The sequence below is a fragment of the Rhea americana genome, unplaced genomic scaffold, assembly GCF_003343005.1.
Source record: "Rhea americana isolate MKP2758 unplaced genomic scaffold, rheAme1 scaffold_417, whole genome shotgun sequence".
NCBI classification, from domain to species: domain Eukaryota; kingdom Metazoa; phylum Chordata; class Aves; order Rheiformes; family Rheidae; genus Rhea; species Rhea americana.
The window spans coordinates 72,914-91,969 of NW_028186554.1; the positions used below are offsets into that span (position 1 = coordinate 72,914).

Consider the following 19,056-nt stretch of genomic DNA (forward strand, 5'->3'; position numbering starts at 1 on the left):
GTGTGTGTTTAATAAAGTCTTTATTGAAACAGTGGCTCTGATCATGCCTGTTGTTGCCTTACGTGGTGAATTAGCCTGCAAGAGCCATCCTTTCTTTTTGTTTGGTACTGCTGTGAATCAATATTGCCACTATCCAGTGATGAGAACTGACCATATTTTATTACAGAATTCATGCCTTAGTGGTTGACCTCGTGGCAGTGTGGAAAATGAGTTAATGACTTTTTGACAAAAGACCAGAGTCTTACCTGTGTCAACAGGAGTGCTCGGGTGCTTTACATAGCAAGTCTTCAGCATGTAGAAAAAGGTCCTGGCTTCATGAGGAGATATTTCTGTGCTTCATTTCAAGATTGCCTGCATAATAGTATTAGGAAACAACAATTCCCAGTCTAAAGAATTCTAGCTTTATCTAGAAAATATTTCATCTTGAGGATTTGATTGAGACCTTCCCAGCTTCTTAAGTCTGATTGTTTCTAACAATCTGCTACTACCTTAAGCCTTCAGTCTTTCTTCTCATCCACATAAGACCTGTTGGTGGGTCTGACTTCCTGTTAAAGCTTGTGGTTTCTCTGTGCTGAACTTGCTGATCGTCTCTGCCTTAATAATTAAATTATACCTGATTCTGAGGAAGTCTGGGCTAAAAGAAGTGGTTTAAAATATTGAGCTGGAACTTGGACACAGAGTTGAAGCCAGACTTTCCAATAGGTTTCCATGCTGAGCTCAACTGCCTGAGTGGCCAGCCCAGTTTCCTAGCTCTTCTGTGGGGTAGGGTTTCTGATCTGCTGTTGGATGACAGGTGAGGTCTGCTGAACATGAGCTGCACAGCAGGGTGATTAGCACAAGTTCTCATCTCCTAAGTGAMAAGAGCCATATACAGAACTGCACCACATAGTCAGAAGAAAGGAAAATACAAAATATTTTGATAATTGGAAGGGTGTAGACTTTCTCTGCTGTGAACTCATATCACTGATCTTCTCTGTCCATTAACTAACTTGAAAATCAATTGAAGGCTCAGATGCTTCAGTGAAAAGTAATTGCACAGGTCATTCCTTAGCCTTGAGAAACATACTCTTGTGCTATTTTTTCCCCATGCTCTATAAGCATGTTGAGTATTCACTTGTGAATCTTAGTAGGTGCACTATGGTATATTTAGCTTACAGCTCTTTGGCAAATTCTTATTTACTAGATAGAATTTTTCTAGCTCAAAGGAAGAACTTAAAACATAGCTACTCCTAGGTTTGCTTAGCCATGCTCATGTAAACTAGTATGCTTGTCAGATCATTCTGAACATCGTATTTAGGTCTGTTTACATAAAAAATTTGTAAAGGAGAAGTAGAACTTCAATATTATTTTAGCTTGGCTGTTGATTTGGGTTTGGAAAGAGCTGTCTTGGTTACCGTAGCTCTCCTTGAATATATGTTGTGGGGGGATCCTTTATTAAAAGTACTTTTAGTGTGTTACAATATCCAAGATTTACTAGCTTTTCACGGCATTTACATAAGTACTAAGCTTTCTATATACATATGTATGTATGTAGTCTGAGATAGTCTGTATACATATATATGTGTGTGCTGTTTTATACAACCCTTGAAGAAAAAGACAGTATAATGATGAGCCATATACCTATGTGTGAAGTACAGTTCCTTATCATTAAAGAAAAGTACCATTTACTTCGCTATGGCCAGTTCTAGTTGTGGTAATTTCATAGTGGAATAGAAGCAGCAGGTTGGTCTGTTCATTCTTGTAGCTGAGCTGGGCACAAAATAGACATTAGATCTGATAACTTATCTGCTTAGGACTATATCTTGAGAATTAGTTCTACCTGTCAGACCTACTGCTTTTCATGAGCTCTGAACTAAAATAGCAAAAAAGCCTCCCAGCGCAGTCATTACAATACTTTTATTAGTGTCCCTTTTTGAAAGTGATCCATTGCAGTGGTGGCTATAAAGGCAGAGTCTCTATTAGATATGGGACACTTATTTCATTTCAACATATAACAACATAGAGGTGAAGCTGTATCTTCTGTATTTTTGCAAGGTTGAGTCTAAACTACTTTTAGAGGGGGAATTCTATTATATTTCTAGTTTATATTTTGCTTGCAAAAACAAATGCTGGTGCAGACAAGCTCGCTCTTAAACTCAGAACCATATATGCATGTTTAACAAGGTAGTCTTGTGCATACTAAGAAGGCTGGTCTCTAAGCTTTCTGTCTGGAACTATCTCTGATGTTTGAGTATGAGTAGGAAGTGAACTTTGTGTGGAGTTGCAAGATGGCTAGAGACAGTGTCTTGATATTTATACATATGACAAATCAGTATTTCAGGATGTTATCATTGCTGAGCGTAGTGTGCGAAGATTCTGGTATGCGTTAGTCAGGGACAGGAGCTGTCACTGAGGTACTTCCTGCATTGTGTAATCTACTTGCCATTGATGTATGTTCTTAGTTGTGAAAAAATCTTTGAAAAATATTTCAAGAATTTAAAGAGAATATAATGAAAATGAACTTGTAATGGTTATATTTAGTGATGAGAATTCATAGCTTTCATTTATGTGTGTTTATTTTTTACTTTAAGTTGCATTCAGTTGGGCCTGGACTCCTGTGTCAAACTCTATTCCAAATATCATTAGCAGCCACCAYTGAATCAGGAGCCATTGTGAAAGAATTCATATGTATTTGCCAAATATAAGTTACAGTAGATATCTTGGCAGATCTTGGTTCTGTAGTAGATTTTCTAAACTACAATGTTTTCTGTGGTGGAAGGGGCTGGGAGAGTTAGTTCATAGGTGACAGCATTTTCCAGTGGTATGAATTTCCTTTTGGATGTCCAGTTGGGTTTTGAATATCTCTGAGGATATTCAGAGAATCTCTCTGGGCAACCCTTTGCAGTATTTGATCACTCTTGCTAAGAAAAAGTATTTTCTTATTTGCAAGTAGAGTTTCCTGTTTCCATTTGTGCTCATTCCTCTCAGACTGGACAAGAGGCAGTCTGACTACTTACATCCCCATATCAGGTGCACACAGGTAAGATTCCTCTAAGCCTTCTCTTTTCCTGCCTAAGCAATCCAGCTGTCAGCCTCTCTTCGTATGTCAAATGCTGTAGTCCCTTAACCACCTTTGTGGCCCTTCACTGGACCTGTGAAGGATGCATCTTTCATCAATGCACTCCAGAAGCCTCCTGGATTAATGATGGCCTTGTGTGTTGACCTCCCAGCAGATACCAGTGTGGTTCAAGTCCTCCAGAAGGACCAAGGTCTGTTAATGTGAGGCATCTTCGAGTTGTCTGAAGGCCTCATCTACTTCTTCCTGATCAGGCCAGTCTATAGCAGACACGCACTTAATTGTCGCCCATACTGGTCTTCCCTCTAATCAGCTCTTGGCTGACCTCTCACTGGTCCCCAACAGGGCTCTCTACATCCTCGTGGCTCCTGTACATAGAGGGTAACGCCCCCTCCTCACCTTCCCAGGCTGTCCTTCCTAAATGACTTGTATCCAGCCATTGTAGCACTCCAGTCATATCCTGTATGACCCACAGTGTCTCTGTGGTGATTCTGAGATCATAGCTGTAACTTCACACAGATCTCTAACTTCTCCTGTTTGTTCCCCATGCTGCACACATTACAGCACAGGCACTGCAGTGGGCACCCAGTCATGCTCACGTGCCAGAGAAGGTATGAGAGCTTACACATGAAGTGGTTCCCCTTTGGTCTTGTATTGTTGGTCTTGAGGTCCCTTCTGTCCCACATCAGCTTGCATCTTCTTGTTGCCAGACCAGGCATCACTTCCTTACTTGACTGTGGATTGTCATTTGCCCTGCCCTGTTATTCCTAGTTCAAAGCCCTCCTTACCAAGTTGGCTTGCCTGTTTGCAGAGATACTTTTGCCTCACTTAGGAAAATCCCATGTCTTCCAAGTAGTCCCTGATTCTCAGAGGGGGTTGCATGGTCATCAGCCATGCAAAGTCCCTCCTGTCAACACCAGCTGTGCAACCTGTCATGGAACCTCAGGATCAGTTCATATTCCCACAAGCCCTTTCCTATCAGCAGAAGGATTAAGGAAGCACTACCTATGCTCCCATGCCCTTGGCCCTCATTCCCAGAGTCACCCTGGATACTCTCCAGGGCTCCCCTGACAGCATCACTAGAGCCCACAGGAGAGGTAATAGGCCAAGACTAGAACAGCTTTTATCAGCAGTCTCTCCACAATATCCTGAACCTGAGCACCCAGCAAGCAGCAACCCCCTGCATCCAGACAGCAGGTAGAGCTGGCAGATGGGACCTCCATTATCACAGCAAATAATTTACCACCATCAGTATTTGTTCCATACTCCTGACACTGCATTTCAGACTTAGCAGGTCTGACTCTTGTCAGGACTTTATCCCCTGCTTGCTGCTGAGCCTGTGGATGGGGAAGGAGCTGTCCTACTGCTGCCTGAAGTCACTGTTCTCCCTGTTGTGGGGATTGCTATACAGCAAACACAGGCTGCAGTTGCTTCTCCTGCTGAGCTGCTGGGGGCTGAGATGCTCATCTCTACAGAGTCTCAGAGAGGATATAGTTTTTCTCTCTCTCTTTTCTTTCTCCGCCTCTCCCCACCCCATCTTCCCTGATGCTATGCAGCCTGCTCTGTTCCTTCTGCATACCTCAATATGATGATGTGGCTCCTTGGCCAGCCCACTACTCCTGCAGACAAGGACACTGCCTCTCCAATGGATTATAATGATCTGTTATAACAAGTTGTTCTTTGCCACTTTGGGCAGTTTGCTTTCTCAGAAAAACAGGTGTCTTTTCCCTTGAAAGGCAATATAGATTTTTTTTTTCCTCTGAAGGTAGCTAACCCCTCAGTGTGTTTCAGAGAAGCAGGTGCCTCTTGTCGTTCCTCAACTACCTGTCTTCCAAAGATTGGTAGTGTTGAACAACCTGTTGATAGTTTGTGCACTCTTGTGCAGCAAAGCACTTGAGAAAGGTGGTGGAGAGAAAGATGAAGAATTTGGTAGAGGCAGATTTAGCATCTGATTTTGCTGTATATATCCTCGCTGGAGATGGTGGGCAAGAGGTGCAGCTGTGTTGGGGACATCAGCATGGTTTCCAGACCTATAAAGCTGTTTCAGTAGCTTCATTCGTGAGAATTATAGCATTAATGCCTGGCTTCACAGAGTTCTGTTAATTAACAGAAAGGTTTGGCTGGCTTGTCTGCACATAATAAGGGTGAATTTTAACTTCATTCCATTTACCGCTGACCTTGAACTGCTGATCAGGCCATCTGAACTATACTGACTTGCTTCCACACTATCTTAACATGACTGAACAGAAAGGAAAGGAGTCAGTAGTAATACCTTATAGGTCACCATCTGACTTGGAATTTTTCTTTGCTAGACTTTCTTATGCATCTTTTGTCTTTATAAGGAACATACCTTTTTCTGCTCACACTGTGCTTTCTCAATTTTATTCTAATGTAGTGAATCAGAATGTGATCAGTGAGCAGCTGAATGGAGGGTCCCATTACTGCACTAGGTAGCTCCATTTTCTAAATAAAATAGCTATTAAATTTTCATCTATAAAACTACCTCTAGAGTGAACTCTAGACAGTTTGGGGAAGCATAACCCTTAAACATTGCTTATTAGTTTTGGAAGGCCTTCAAGTATCTTTTTACATAAATTCCTCATCCCACTCCTATTTGGAAGCAGTTTACAAGTCTTATGTTCTTCAATCTTTGAGTGTTTAGATTTTATCATACTTAGGAAGCAGCTTAGTAACAGGTACAACAGTAACAATTCAATCTGAATTTTAAGCTATTTTAAAAACAGTTCTTAATGTCCCCTTAATTTTGGGCAAACAATGATTTGCTGGAGTGTCTCAGTAGAGAGTTGGTATTTGACCTGCAGTTGCGAAGTTTTTCTTATTAATTATAAAATTAAGTCATTGTTTTTCTTCTTTTTCTAGGTGATAGTCACTCCTAGAATTTCTAACTTTTCTTCAGAAGACCTTATCAAATGCTTATGCAAAGTAAAAATCTTATCTGAAGGCACACATAGAACTAGCCAGAACAATTTTCAATACGTCTTAGTTGCAGGTTTTGGAAGAGAGAATGAGAAAACTTCAGATAAAATAGAGAGGTGTCAGCAATCCATGCAGCTATGCATGTTTTGTAGATTGGTTTACTTAGTAAGTAGAACCTTAGCTCCTCTGTATCCACTGACACCAAATTTTGCAATGATAGCTGTTAATTATGTTCAGTTACAAAAAGGATTTTGCTGCCATACCCTCCTAGTTATTTTTGATAATTAGAGATTTTAGCATCTTGTCCCCCAAACAGTTTGTCTCCATTCTCTGGTGTTGGCTCCTTCGATGTTTTCCTTGTCAAGTGTGAAATAGTTTTATTTCTTAAAGAAGCTTATAGCCAACTTGGGAAAGTTTCCTTTTCTGTACAGCTTGGACTGTAGTGTTGACTATGTAAGACATAAACAATCTTCTCTTCTTTGGCTGAAAGCAAAGCTTCACTCTTCCTCATGTTTTCCTCTCTGTTACTGTTTACCATTTAGTCTCTCTGTGTACCAAAGAGCATGGAAATGTGTATATTTACACCTGCAGAAGACCAAGAGAAAGACTCAAAATACAGAAACTGTTCTTTGAAGTGCAGGTGCATTTGGAATGTAGGTGCAATACATGCTTCATGCAGGATGAAGATTGAGATTATACAGAATGAAGAAGAAGAAGAAAAAAAAAGCTATCTCAGACCCCAAATTTGCAAGTATTAGGCCTTGCCTGCAGAGCCTATAATGGCAGTGGCTTTGCTGCATCAAGGGGGGTGGGGGAAGGAGAGTTTTGCTAAACTTCTGTGTTAGACCTTTGTGCCCAGAACTGATAAAATCCTGCCACTTGACACAGCTGTCAGAAAATCTGTTGTAAAGCTGGCAGTTGAAGGGTAATTTGTATTATCCTTGTCTTAATTGCAAGACTATGATTTCCTCTTATCTTTATTTCTGCAGCTCCACTTGTACTCAGTGTCCTTGAGTTTGCAGACTCATCTAAAAAGAGGGCATGGTTGATTAAGCAAAAACAGCAAAATGAGGTAACAGTAGGCTCTCTCCTTTCCTTTCCTCTTCTGAAAGAGTTGATGTTGCTGATGAGATTAGGACTTCAGAGTAGTAAATCTTCTCAAGCAAGTTTTAAGAAATCAGGATTATGTATTAGGGATAATTTTACTTTTCCTTAAGAACTCATTAAACTTCTCATTTGCCTTGTGAAAGGCTCTTGGGAATCAGGTATTCTGTCATGTGCGGGAACATAATTGCTGCTCATAGACTGAAACATCTGTTACCCTGTGTCTTGCTTTCAACAATTTACAGGATTCTATCATTGCTGTAGTTCAAAGAGAAATTCTGAGTAATGTAGGGATACATTATACTGCGTGATACTGTAAAATGGCCCTAGTCAGCTTTTACTACTGTAATTTTGACAGCATTGGAGAGGCTTCCTAGGGCAGATTACAAGTATGTATATCTTGAATGTATTTTGAAATAAGTAGTTTACATTGTCTTCTAGGAATAATCCTATATTGACCTTTGGTAGAGAACACTCCTTGCTTAAGTTCTTGGTTGACAATTCCTGGCTAGTTTACAAAGATATGTTTTCTGTCAATTCTGCACCTTGGTGGGAGGAGGAGGAGAAGCCACACACAAGATATCCTAGGAAGTTTTTTCCTCTTCAAAAATCTGAACTTAGAAAATTATTAACAGATATTACAGAATTACAGAAAAGCAACCTGGGACATGCAAAACTGAGATGAAAAGATTTGTTGAGGGTCATATAGCAGATTCCTGTGTCCAGATGCCACATCTCGAGTTGTTTCATTTCTCTGTTTTATGTCTGAGCTACTGAATGCATTTTTTTTTTTTTAACTAGAGAAGGGTCTCTGGTTTTCTTGCTGGTGGTGGTTGTCATGAGCTCTTCTGTAGTCAATTCCCTAGTGCATATGCTCATAATAAAAAGGAGAGGGATGTGTGATACAAACAGGGCTGAGCTCCAGTGGAGAGTAAATTGCTCTTTAATGTTGAGGCTTTATTGGAGTCAAAACAACCTGTCTGAAAATGGAAAGTTCTGTGCTATTCTTGTTCTTTAGAACAGGGCACTGACAGCTTTTCTGACCTGATTAAACTTGCACATCTTTATAAAAAAATTTAGAAGTAAATATGAGGAGAAAAGGATGAGTTTATGTGCAGCTGCCTGTATTAGAGACCAGTGGACAAGAATTTTGAACACAAGTCTTCAGCTTTTTTTGTGATGCTCATGATAGAGCAAGGCACAGCAGCTCTGTGTTTTATGTGGGATAGTGTTTTGTGTTGAACAATCACAGATTTTGTAGGTCAGTCCCATTTAGCCGGCTTTAGAATGTATCTTACACAGCCTTTTATGAAGATTCTTTTTGAGGATCACAGCAGTGTTCAGGGTGCTGCTGACTTAATCACCTGGAGTGCTAGACTCTACTTAAGTTGCTGTTTTCATTTAGTTTCCACAGGAGTCTTGGAGTCTGTTAAGATGTGCAGAGCCAAGATGGGAAGAGGATTTGAGTTGCAAAGTTATTAGTCAAAAGGTCTAGTTCCAGGGAGCTAAGTCCCAGAGGCAGCTGATCCTGCTTTGAAGGGCAGGGGAAAAATAGCTGACTTCTCAAGGCTCCTTTTTTAACTATGCATCTTGCACAGTGAAAGCAGTAGATAATTTATTTTGGCCTGTGCTGTTACACGTATGTGGATTTCAGGTTTATGACTTTACTGTAATAGAGATAATCCACTTATATAGGCTTCAGTGAGAGATACTGAATTATTCTCAATATGCTATTCTTACAGTACATATTTAAGGATTGAAGACTGTAATTTTGTCCTCACCTTTATGAAGGTAGTAAAATGTTTTTGGACACTGCTTTGTGAGGCAGCAGGTCAATACTTTAGCCCAAAACAGCTGAGGAACTTTCACTGCCATTCAGCATTTGGTTGTAAGCCTCATTGTGGCAGAAATCAGCAAGCTTCCAAACAGCCCAAGTGCATGGTGCAATCCTGCTTCTATCCCTTATGCTTCTTTATCTTGTACTGACTCTTATAAATGATTGTATTTCATTTGGTACTGAGCTAAACATTTACAAACCGTGCAGTGAGCATTTGAAAAACACTTCAACCTGCAAGTGCTTTGGATTACCTTTCTCTGTGTTCATGACCTTTATCCTCTGTATTTTTAATGATAATTAAAAGGAAAGCTGCCTCAGATCTCTTTAAATCATTCTTTTTTATTATTATTATTTTAAAATAAACTAACTGAAAAAGAACACTTTCTCTCCATCAAGTCTTGGTGGAGCATGTGTCTAGCTTTTCCTCCTTTATTGAAAATAGTGCTTAAATTATAATTCATATCTAAACAGATGTAGGCAACTTCTTCAGTTTCTGTATTCCTTTAGTGTTTTTGATAGAAGTCAACACGAAAAACACATTCTTAGCTTTGCTGGATGTCTTCCCTGATTTTCCCTTAGAAACATTTCTAAGGTATTGTTTAACTTCAGTCCTTTTAGAAATAGAGGCTTTTGGGGTTTTTCTTGTTGTGTATATATGGATTTTTGTTTTWAAAAAAACTTTCCTCTTCTGAAGGTTTCATATGCACGACCAAGCTCAGCTTCTATCAGAGATGCAAATTTGTACGTCAGCGGACTCCCAAAAACGATGACCCAGAAAGAACTGGAGCAGCTCTTTTCCCAATATGGACGCATTATTACTTCTCGTATCCTGGTTGACCAAGTCACTGGTAAGTAGGCAGTTTTGCATTCTCTCTCCCTCTTTTTTAGACTAGTAATTTGAGAAACATTTCATCTTCTAATACAACAGTCTTGCCTATAGAATGTATGAAAGGTGTATGTGGGCCATAAAATGAATTTTTCTGTTGGAGTTGTTCATAAATATGCATGGACAAAAATAGGTTGCGGTGCATACTGAGCCAGCTTGAGTCATTTCCACCCTGAAGGTGCAGGTTTGAAGCCTGTTTCATGGCTTGTAATAAATTTACAGCTGCTGTAATCTTCTTTTCCAAGCTTCTGTGCAAAAATAGTCCCTGKGCTCCTTATGAGATGCTATTAAGCATTTTTTTATAAAATTTTTATGTAGGAATGCACAGCTGGTTTTCTGAGGCTAGCATTACAAAAGACCCAGACTGGTAATTGCTGCTAAGACTGGTTTCAAGGTTTCCTCATTAACTATGGGTACACTGAAGAATATGAACTTTGAGCTCCTCTGGAGCAGATAAATTCTGTGATTAGCAGTGCCTTGAAGAAGAAAACTCTAGTAGGTTATTGTGTTATGTGACAGTGAATGAGTGTCAGTGACCAGTGACATTTTGTGGTTAATGGCCAGAGTTGTACATTAATATATGTGTTTTTGCTGTGTATTTGTGATGGCTAAGTGGCTGGTTTTGAATTTCAGGAGCTTTATAATTTGCTTCATTACCTGTTTCCAGCAGACATCTTGCAAAAAAATAAAACTATCAAAACTGCTACCTCAGCAGAGAATTATGGAGTTCATGAAATTTGAAGGAATAGAGGCATAGAAACAAGAACACTTATTCCACTTAAAAAAAAAAAAAAAAATGTGGGAGAGGGGAGATGGGGGAATATCTGTTACTCATATAATTGTTCTCTGAACATTTTGGATTTTTCTTGATGCCTGTTTCTAAAGTTGCATGTCATCATGGGTGACAATATTCAGCAGCAGGAGGTTGTAAAGCTTTCAGGTGCTCCTGTTTAAAAGGACAATGCATGCAAACAATTGACACTTGACTGACCTTGGAGATCTCATATACACTTTTCCAATTCCATGTTAACAGAAGTCTCCATATTAACACATTTGTGAGATGCTAAAGTAGTGTGACTGTGTAGAGAGGCAGAGAAAGGACAGTTCAAAGCCAAATGGTGACTTGCAGGTCAGATTCCCAGTCTTTGTGCAATAAACAGTTGTTTATAGTGTGTTCTCATATATTCATGCATAGAAGTGGTGGGATTTGACAAATGGGCGAAACAAGTAAATATAATCCAACTTGCAAATACATGTGCTATAATTCTGAATACTCATAAATCTTAATAGATGCACAATACTTTTCTGGCATAAACTGTAGTTCAAGCTTTAGCTTTTTTTCAAATTATTGAGAACAGATAAGAAAGACTCAAAGTGGTAAGAATAATGTTGTGACACAAACTGACAGATGAAAAATGCAAAGTTGGGGCTGTGACATATGCCTCTTAAATCTTTCTCATGCCTGTTCATTGTTACTTTGATGGTTTAAATTGTCAGTTTATGAACAGAATACATTTCTTGCCGCTAATGTCTTTTTCAAGTGAGAACAAGGTTCTCTCGTCTCTGTATTCACGAACAAAATGCAAGAGGCCCCTGAATAGATTAAAGAATGCTTCCTTGTACACTTTGCTTTAATAGCTGTTGTAATAGCTTTAATATTAAATTGGTCCAAGCATGAACTGTCTGTGTTTTATTTAAGCTTCAGTATGAGTTCTGATATTTGGTATTACTAAGACCTTTCATAAAGGCTTGCTGCTATCCTTGCATGTTATCCTTTGACTTCTTTGTACCAAGAAAGAATCTACAACCGAAGTATCCAATCGTTTGCTGAAACTGAATGTCTGCCTTACAGAAATAAAAACTGATTGTTAAAATAGGGCACTAATTCTTGTTACTGTAATTTAGAACTTCCACTTTAGTGTTCATCTTTTCAGCATATCCTCTCCAGTGTGAGCTTGAACGAATGCTATAGGAGACTGTAAGCCATATCTTGCAGCTAGGGAGCAGATGACTAAGCTATTTACATAATTTCTTTAAATATAGATACTGCAAAGTAGCATAAACTGAATAGATGCTATGGTGTGGCTTGTTCTGAAAGTGTACTCTTCCTTTTCTCCTTCATCTCCATTATCTCCTACCTCCAATCAGCTTTTCAGACATTCCCTTTGGCTCCCTATATTTAAATTTTCTTGACTGTATTTTCACTCACCATTTCTTCTTATTCTATGTAGCGTGTGGCTCTTGTATCAGTTTAAAAAAAAAAGTTGGAACATTCGGAGTAGTAAAGTTTTACAGCAAGTGCTCAGTTCTCTGGAGGAAAAAAGAGTGAAATCATCTTAATGTTGAACACTGCGGTGTCTCTGAGCTAGTTACTCTTTGCTTCCTTCACGCTGTACAGGAGTATCAAGGGGTGTAGGCTTTATCCGGTTTGACAAGCGCATTGAAGCAGAAGAAGCTATCAAGGGTTTGAATGGCCAGAAGCCTCCAGGTGCCACAGAGCCCATCACTGTAAAGTTTGCTAACAACCCAAGCCAAAAAACCAACCAGGCCATCCTTTCCCAGCTGTACCACTCTCCAAACAGAAGGTATCCAGGACCACTGGCTCAGCAGGCTCAGCGTTTTAGGTAAGTCATATTTGTGTATAACTGAACTGCTGGAAGCCTCTTGGTCCAAGGGGTCTGCCAGTTTGTTTTCCTACACTCCTTCCTACTACTACTACTCTCTGCCTGTCAGACTTGTGTAGGAAAGAAACCCTTGAAAATTTTGGACTTTCACAACTGTGCTCCAGGAATACAACTAGAAGCAGAAATGCATTGCAACTTAGAGCTTTTTCACTATGTGATAAAAGTACTTAATTAGTCAGTTAAGGTTAAACCAAGGTGACTTTTTTTCCAGCCAGTCTCTAATAAAAGATCTTTCTGTTTTTAAGGTTATTTTTATTTTCCTAGGTTATTATCGATACAATGTACAAGTCTAGTCAAGTATCATTGACCTAGACAACTCAATTTTGTTCTTAGCCATGTGGCACACCACAGCAAGCTGTGATCTTTCCTCTTCGTCCTAACTTTCAGTTCTTTGTCTAGGTAGTAATCAAAGTCCAGCCTGCCTCATTTTGTCTCATTTTATTCCACACTTCTGTAATGAAAATGCATTCAAAGATACATTGCGTGTATCTTGTATGTTCCCATGGTGTTGAAATTACAGCCACAGTTCCCTGTGATATTTAGTGTGTTGAAAAGGGACAGATGGTGAGAGCAGAAGGAAACAAATGTTGTATTAGCTACATTCATGTGAATCATAATAGACTTTTTCTTTCAGTGATTATTTTTTATACCTCCTCCCACCTCTGGGCTGTGTGATTAGGATGCGTTAAGCATTAATACAGTGAAGGTCTTACTTTTCAAGAAATAAAATTCAGCTGGCAGTTTAAAAGGTAATGAACTACACTTTGAAGGCTTTGAATTGACAGCTCCTCAGTCCTAGGCTAAATGTTCAGAGTTCATGGACTGTACTTCTGGCAGAACTTCTGAACCTTCTTTTCTTCAGTTTCTCAGCCTTATGATGCGCTCTAAGTGCCTTACGAGTGTGGTGGTTAGCACTGGTGTAGGCTGTCTTCCTTAGGGGAAGAGATAACTGATCTTTGTTCATTACTGAGTAATGCCCTTACAGTTTCCAAGGGCATAAAAGGGTTAATTCAAGCAGGGTACCTCATACCAAATGAAAGTAGATTTTCCCTTGTTTTATAGGTAAGCCTGTCTGCTCCAGTGCAGAGCACAGGGCAGAAGTCGCACTTTTAGGATGACCTGGAATGCACTGTGCTGCAGTAAGACCATGAGGGAGCTGTTGTACATACCTGAAAAATGAGATAAATACGGCCTATCTGTTACAGCATTCAACGTATTGTGGCAAGACTGGCTTTCTAATTCCTCAAGTTCTTCTAAGTACACGTGTTCCCAGATCCTCAGCTGTGTTCAACATTACTGATAACAACTGGGGTAGCATCTATGTTTAAAGAAATGTCTCATTTTTTAAACCAATCTACTCTAGCTATGTCTGTTATAATCTATAAAAATTCTCCAACTTTTTTTCCTTTAGACAGGATCTGAAGTTCTTTGCAGTTACAGCATATCAGTAGACTACATGTGTCCTACCAAACTGGGCATGGAAACTTTGCTATATTTGATTTTGTGGTTGTCCTTAGAAAGGAGGAGTGTCTTTATGAATATAYGTTTAACTTCCACTAGAAAGTTTTGCTGAGATTTTAAGTATTAAATGATGCCAGAAACGATCATGATTTGCCCTAATCCGGGGTAATAGTAACAAAAATCACCGAGTAGATGATAAGTATCTAGTGAATGAGAAGATGGGTAAAATTTTCCACTTCTGTGAATGTGGAAAAGGGGCAGGTTGAACTGACTGGCAAAGTAAAGTGACTGATGAATTAAACTGTCGCTGATGTTAAATGATGTCTTTTACATGTTTTTTTAAAAAATTGTAGCTACTGAAATTTGAAACTTCAACAGCTCAATTGATAGTGGTCTGAAAATGCACAACTGCATATTATTTATCCTTCAGTGATATTACAGAGAAGAACGTGGAGTATTGCAGATATCCTATTCATGCCATATTTGTCAAAAATCTTGAACTGGACTTTCAAATGCGGTTGTACACAATTATGCCTCAGTTACTGTAGGGTGAGCAACTTAATATCTTTAAAAATTAAGTAAATTCCTCTGAAAATTTTGACTGTGTCTTTCTAAGATCTTATGTCATCCAAATATCTTATGTAAACTTTGTTACTATATGGAATCTTCAGTTTTGTGTCCTACTACAGATTTGTAAGTTTCTAGAATTCTTCAGTTCTTTTCAAAACTCTTCCGGAAGTACGTAAGCTGTGAATATTTCAGGATTTCTGAGATTCCAACTTTACCTTTTAGAGGACACTTCTAAATTGTTAACTTCATTACTGTAACCTACTACAGATGCAAATCAAAAAAAATTTCTCATATTATAAAACCATAATAAATACGAATCTCATGTTAGAAATGTGTAAATGATAGTGGGCTTGTACCAACACAGATTTCATTCCAAATTTTATTTGAAATACAGTTCCATGTTAAATTGAATTAAGCATGAATTTTAAGATGGTTCTGCGTAAGGAAAGAGTTTTTCTTGTGAACCACCTGGGGAGGAAGGAAGAAATGTGAACTAACTTAGTCTATTTCATAGAATCCTGGAGTAGCTGAGTTTGGAAGGCACATTTAGGAGATCATAGGCCCTTCTCCCCTTTTCTTGAAGCTCTGCTCAGACCAAGTCAGCTAAAGCAGGTTGCCCAGGATCATGTCCAGCCAGGTTTAGAATATCTCCAAGAATGGAGATTCTACAACTTCTCTGGGCAATGTGTTCTCAGTGCTCAGTTGCCCTCACAGTCTAAAAAACTTCTCCTTATGTTTAAATGGAATTTCTTGTATGTCAGTTTCTGGCCGTTGCTCTTGTCCTGTCACTGGGCACTGCTGGGAAGACTCTAGTGCAGTGTTTATTCTTCCCATCAGGTATTTACACACACTGGTAAGGTATCTTCTTTTCTCTATGCTGAACAGTCTCATGTTGAAGCACTCTCAACCTCTCATCACATGAGAGATACTTCAGCCCCTTAATCATTTTTGTGGCCTGTTGCTGAACTCCTTCCAGCAAGTCTGCCAGTCTTGTACTGAGGAGCACTGCACTGGACCCAGCCTTACCAGGGCTGAGTGGAAGGAGAAACCTGCTGTTCCTGGAAATGGTCCTAGTGTAGTTAAAAGCAGAATAAATTAATTTTAGAGTAGAAGCGAACCTTTATTTTGTAAGCTCATATTTTGAAGAGTCCTGAAGAGAAAGTTTAAGCAGGAAAATTGCTCTATTTGCTTGTTCTTGTCATGCTTGAGCCTTTCTGGGTGGGGGAAAACTTTTCTCTGAGGAGCAAAGCTTCTTGGAGAAACACTTAAGTCTTTATTCCTGAAGGCTCTTACCAGGATTGTTGAGCATTGCATATTCTGGGTTATCAGCTGGATAGCCCTAAAAGCTTTGGAGGTGGGATTGTGTACTACTACTTACCACTTTTGGGAATGGTGAGGGGAGAAATACATGGAGAAAGTTTATAATTGAATATCTCTATTAATATGCTAAAATACTTAATTTCAGAAATTCTAGAGTAGAAAAATGAGTAATAATTTACTCTTTTTTACAGTGTATGTTCTAAGATTTGCTAATGCCCTTAAATCCTGTGTCTGTGCAATTGTAGTTGTCAAAATTGTCAAAAATGTCAGCATAGGATCAAATGGCCCATAAGATCTTCATCAGAAGTAAGTTTATAGTCTGGACAGTTTCCCTGAGGTGGTCACTGACTGTATTTGTTAACACTGTTGTTTGACTTTCCTTAACTTACTGTGTGGGACACTTTCTGAACTGAATTATTGAGGGTTGTGGACAGACTGTACAAAAAAAGTGACACCTTACTACACTTAATAAATTTAGTTCAATAGTATGCAGATATTCTTTAAGTTGTGTTCAAGCTTTGCATCCATTTCTGTAGAATGCTAGGGGACTACCAATAATATACATCAAGTTCCTTAAGATTAGGGGTGGAAAAGTCTGAAGTCTAAACACTTTGCTAAATGTTTTATAGGTTGGACAATCTGCTGAATATGGCTTATGGAGTAAAGAGGTAATGAAGAATCATTAGTTTCGTAATACTTTTAAACAGACTACTTATTAAAAGAAAATATTTTGAGTATTGTCATATTTTCAATAAGACTAGTGTTGGACTCTGGCATGTTGAGACTTGTAGCTGAAATTGTTTATTTCAGTGAATTGTGCATGAAAGAGACAAATTTTTTGCAGCAGTCCCATGGATTTCCTGCTTGCTTGTTTATCATCAATCCTCACTAGCGTAATAGCATGTTTTTCTTTTGTTTTTCTAAATGTTGATTATTTCTGCCAGACTGAATCCTGTTCCCCACTTCTGTATAGCATTGTATTATTTGTACAGTTGAAAAGATTTGCAGTATTACCTTGCTAATCTGGCTGGGATATCTAGCACACTATGAAAAGCTGTGTATTATTTGCTCCTTTTTTTTGTTTGTTTTCTAAATTTTTTGCCGGAATTCATTGTGAACAGCCCTTTTTATGCTTTCATTTGTTTTTGTTTTGTTTCCCCCCTTCTTTAGTAGGTTTCCTCCGATGACCATTGATGGAATGACCAGTTTAGCTGGAATTAATATCCCTGGACATGCAGGAACCGGATGGTGCATTTTTGTGTACAATTTGGCCCCTGATGCTGATGAGAGTATCCTCTGGCAAATGTTTGGACCCTTTGGAGCAGTAACCAATGTGAAGGTCATCCGTGACTTTAACACTAACAAGTGCAAAGGTTTTGGATTTGTGACTATGACAAACTATGATGAGGCAGCTATGGCAATAGCCAGCCTGAATGGATACCGCCTTGGGGACAGAGTGTTGCAGGTCTCCTTTAAAACAAACAAAACGCACAAAGCCTAACAAGTTATTCTCAGTGCATTAATATATGAAAATAATACAACAAAGGCAAATTAAGAGAAACTTTAAATGTCTTTGTTGTAAGTCAGTGTGGAAATGGGGATAAAATGACTACTTAGCATCCTAAGAATATGTGAGTTTTTTTATTGCTAATATTTGAATTAAAACTTCTTAAATATCTTTTGTGTTTGAATATTGACAAGAGGTACAGGGTTTTTACCTGTCACAATGCATTCTATTGCCTTCTTTGAAGAAGGTGAACCTTTTAAAATGTTTCAGCTAAGGGAAGTTTTTGTTCTTTTTACATGACTGCCTTGAACCTATGAGTAAATATTGAGGCTTTGTGTTATACTTGAGTTGTTTTCTTATTGTATAATTTTGTGATTAGCCTTGTTTAATTTACACTTTAATGCATTGCTATTCTGTTGTTTGAGATGTATTTGAAGTTTACAGTTTATTTATAAAGTTATAAACAGTATTTATTTTACAGTTATCATTTGGGTTAGGGAACGGGAACACATTATAAAAGCTTATTGTAAGAATACTGGAAAACTTTTCRTAAAGCAGTACCTTGCCAAAGAGATAAGAGCCTCTTTGATGTGGATTTAAAAAAAAGCATCTATTTTTATATTAAAAAAAAAAATTTGGAGAAACTTTTTACTGGTCCTGGAACAAATATTTTGACTTGAATACTTTGAGAAATCTCTTCATTTGACACCTAGTGAGCTTTTAAAACTTACCAGGAAATTTGCAGCTGTTGGGGGGAATTTAGAAAGATTTATGATGTAGAAATACTTTTGAGACCTTTGTATTAAGAAGTAGAATCAATGGGATGCACTGTTGGTTTCATTTGTATAATCATCAGTGGGGTCTTTGGTCATCCTGGTTGTTAAGTGATAGGTGGCTCACATTAATTTGTGGTTTTGAAACAAATAAAATTTAAAAAAGTATATAAAAGCAAGCAGGAAATTTAAAATACTGAGATGGAGGAAAAAAAAAATCTGTTCTTCCTAAAGAATTCCCTTCAGATAGAGCTCATGGTGTTTAGTGATGTACTCGCTATTGTTTGAAGAATTGTCTTAAGAAAAAACGTGTGTGGTTTGCGCAGTAGCAAATCAGCAGAAGGGGTCTGATTTGGACATGTTTGGAGGTATTTTGAAAGTTATGTTCAAGGCTAACACCTGAGCTTTGTGTAATGTAAATAAGACTTTAAGTTATGAACCTTTCAGCTAATTTGTTTAGTTTATTTTTAATTTACATGACAAGTGATGTTCAAGTTTTGAATGTTTCTGTATGAGTTTCTTCCTTTGTAAGTGGCATTAACATTGTTACTTGAGGTCTACTTAATCATTTTTGTTGTCCTGAGGACTTGAATTTACAGTGCATCAGATCTGTTGCTATTTTTGTCTGTAGATAGTCTAGCTTCAGCTGTTTATGGTGATGCTACATTTTTGTTTATAAGTATGTTTGTGGTAAAAATGAGTATAATCATAGGTTTTGAACAAATTTCCTTACATTTTTCATAAAACAAAAAACCATAAGTACCTGTATGCTCTTGAAATTTAACTTTGTATGATGCTTAAATCACTATTTGGGGAAATAGTAAAAAGTCTTTACCATGTATTGAATAAATTTAAGAGGAAAAAAAGACAAAATATTTTCTGATTAGCATCTAGCTTATAATAAAATTTTAAAAACAGCTGA

At 38.2% G+C, this 19,056-nt stretch overlaps 1 protein-coding gene across 1 annotated transcript in view; it reads left to right on the forward strand.

Moving 5' to 3' along the window:
* Positions 1 to 17,484, forward strand: part of ELAVL2 (ELAV like RNA binding protein 2) — a 47,431-nt gene extending 29,947 nt beyond the window's left edge. Inside the window, exons 3-6 of the mRNA XM_085314944.1 lie at positions 9,628 to 9,781; positions 12,218 to 12,443; positions 16,484 to 16,522; positions 17,025 to 17,484. Of these exons, the coding sequence (XP_085171070.1) occupies positions 9,628 to 9,781; positions 12,218 to 12,443; positions 16,484 to 16,522; positions 17,025 to 17,355 (750 nt within the window). The 3' untranslated portion in view covers positions 17,356 to 17,484. The remainder of the gene's footprint in view (positions 1 to 9,627; positions 9,782 to 12,217; positions 12,444 to 16,483; positions 16,523 to 17,024) is intronic.
* Positions 17,485 to 19,056: the final 1,572 nt, after the last annotated feature.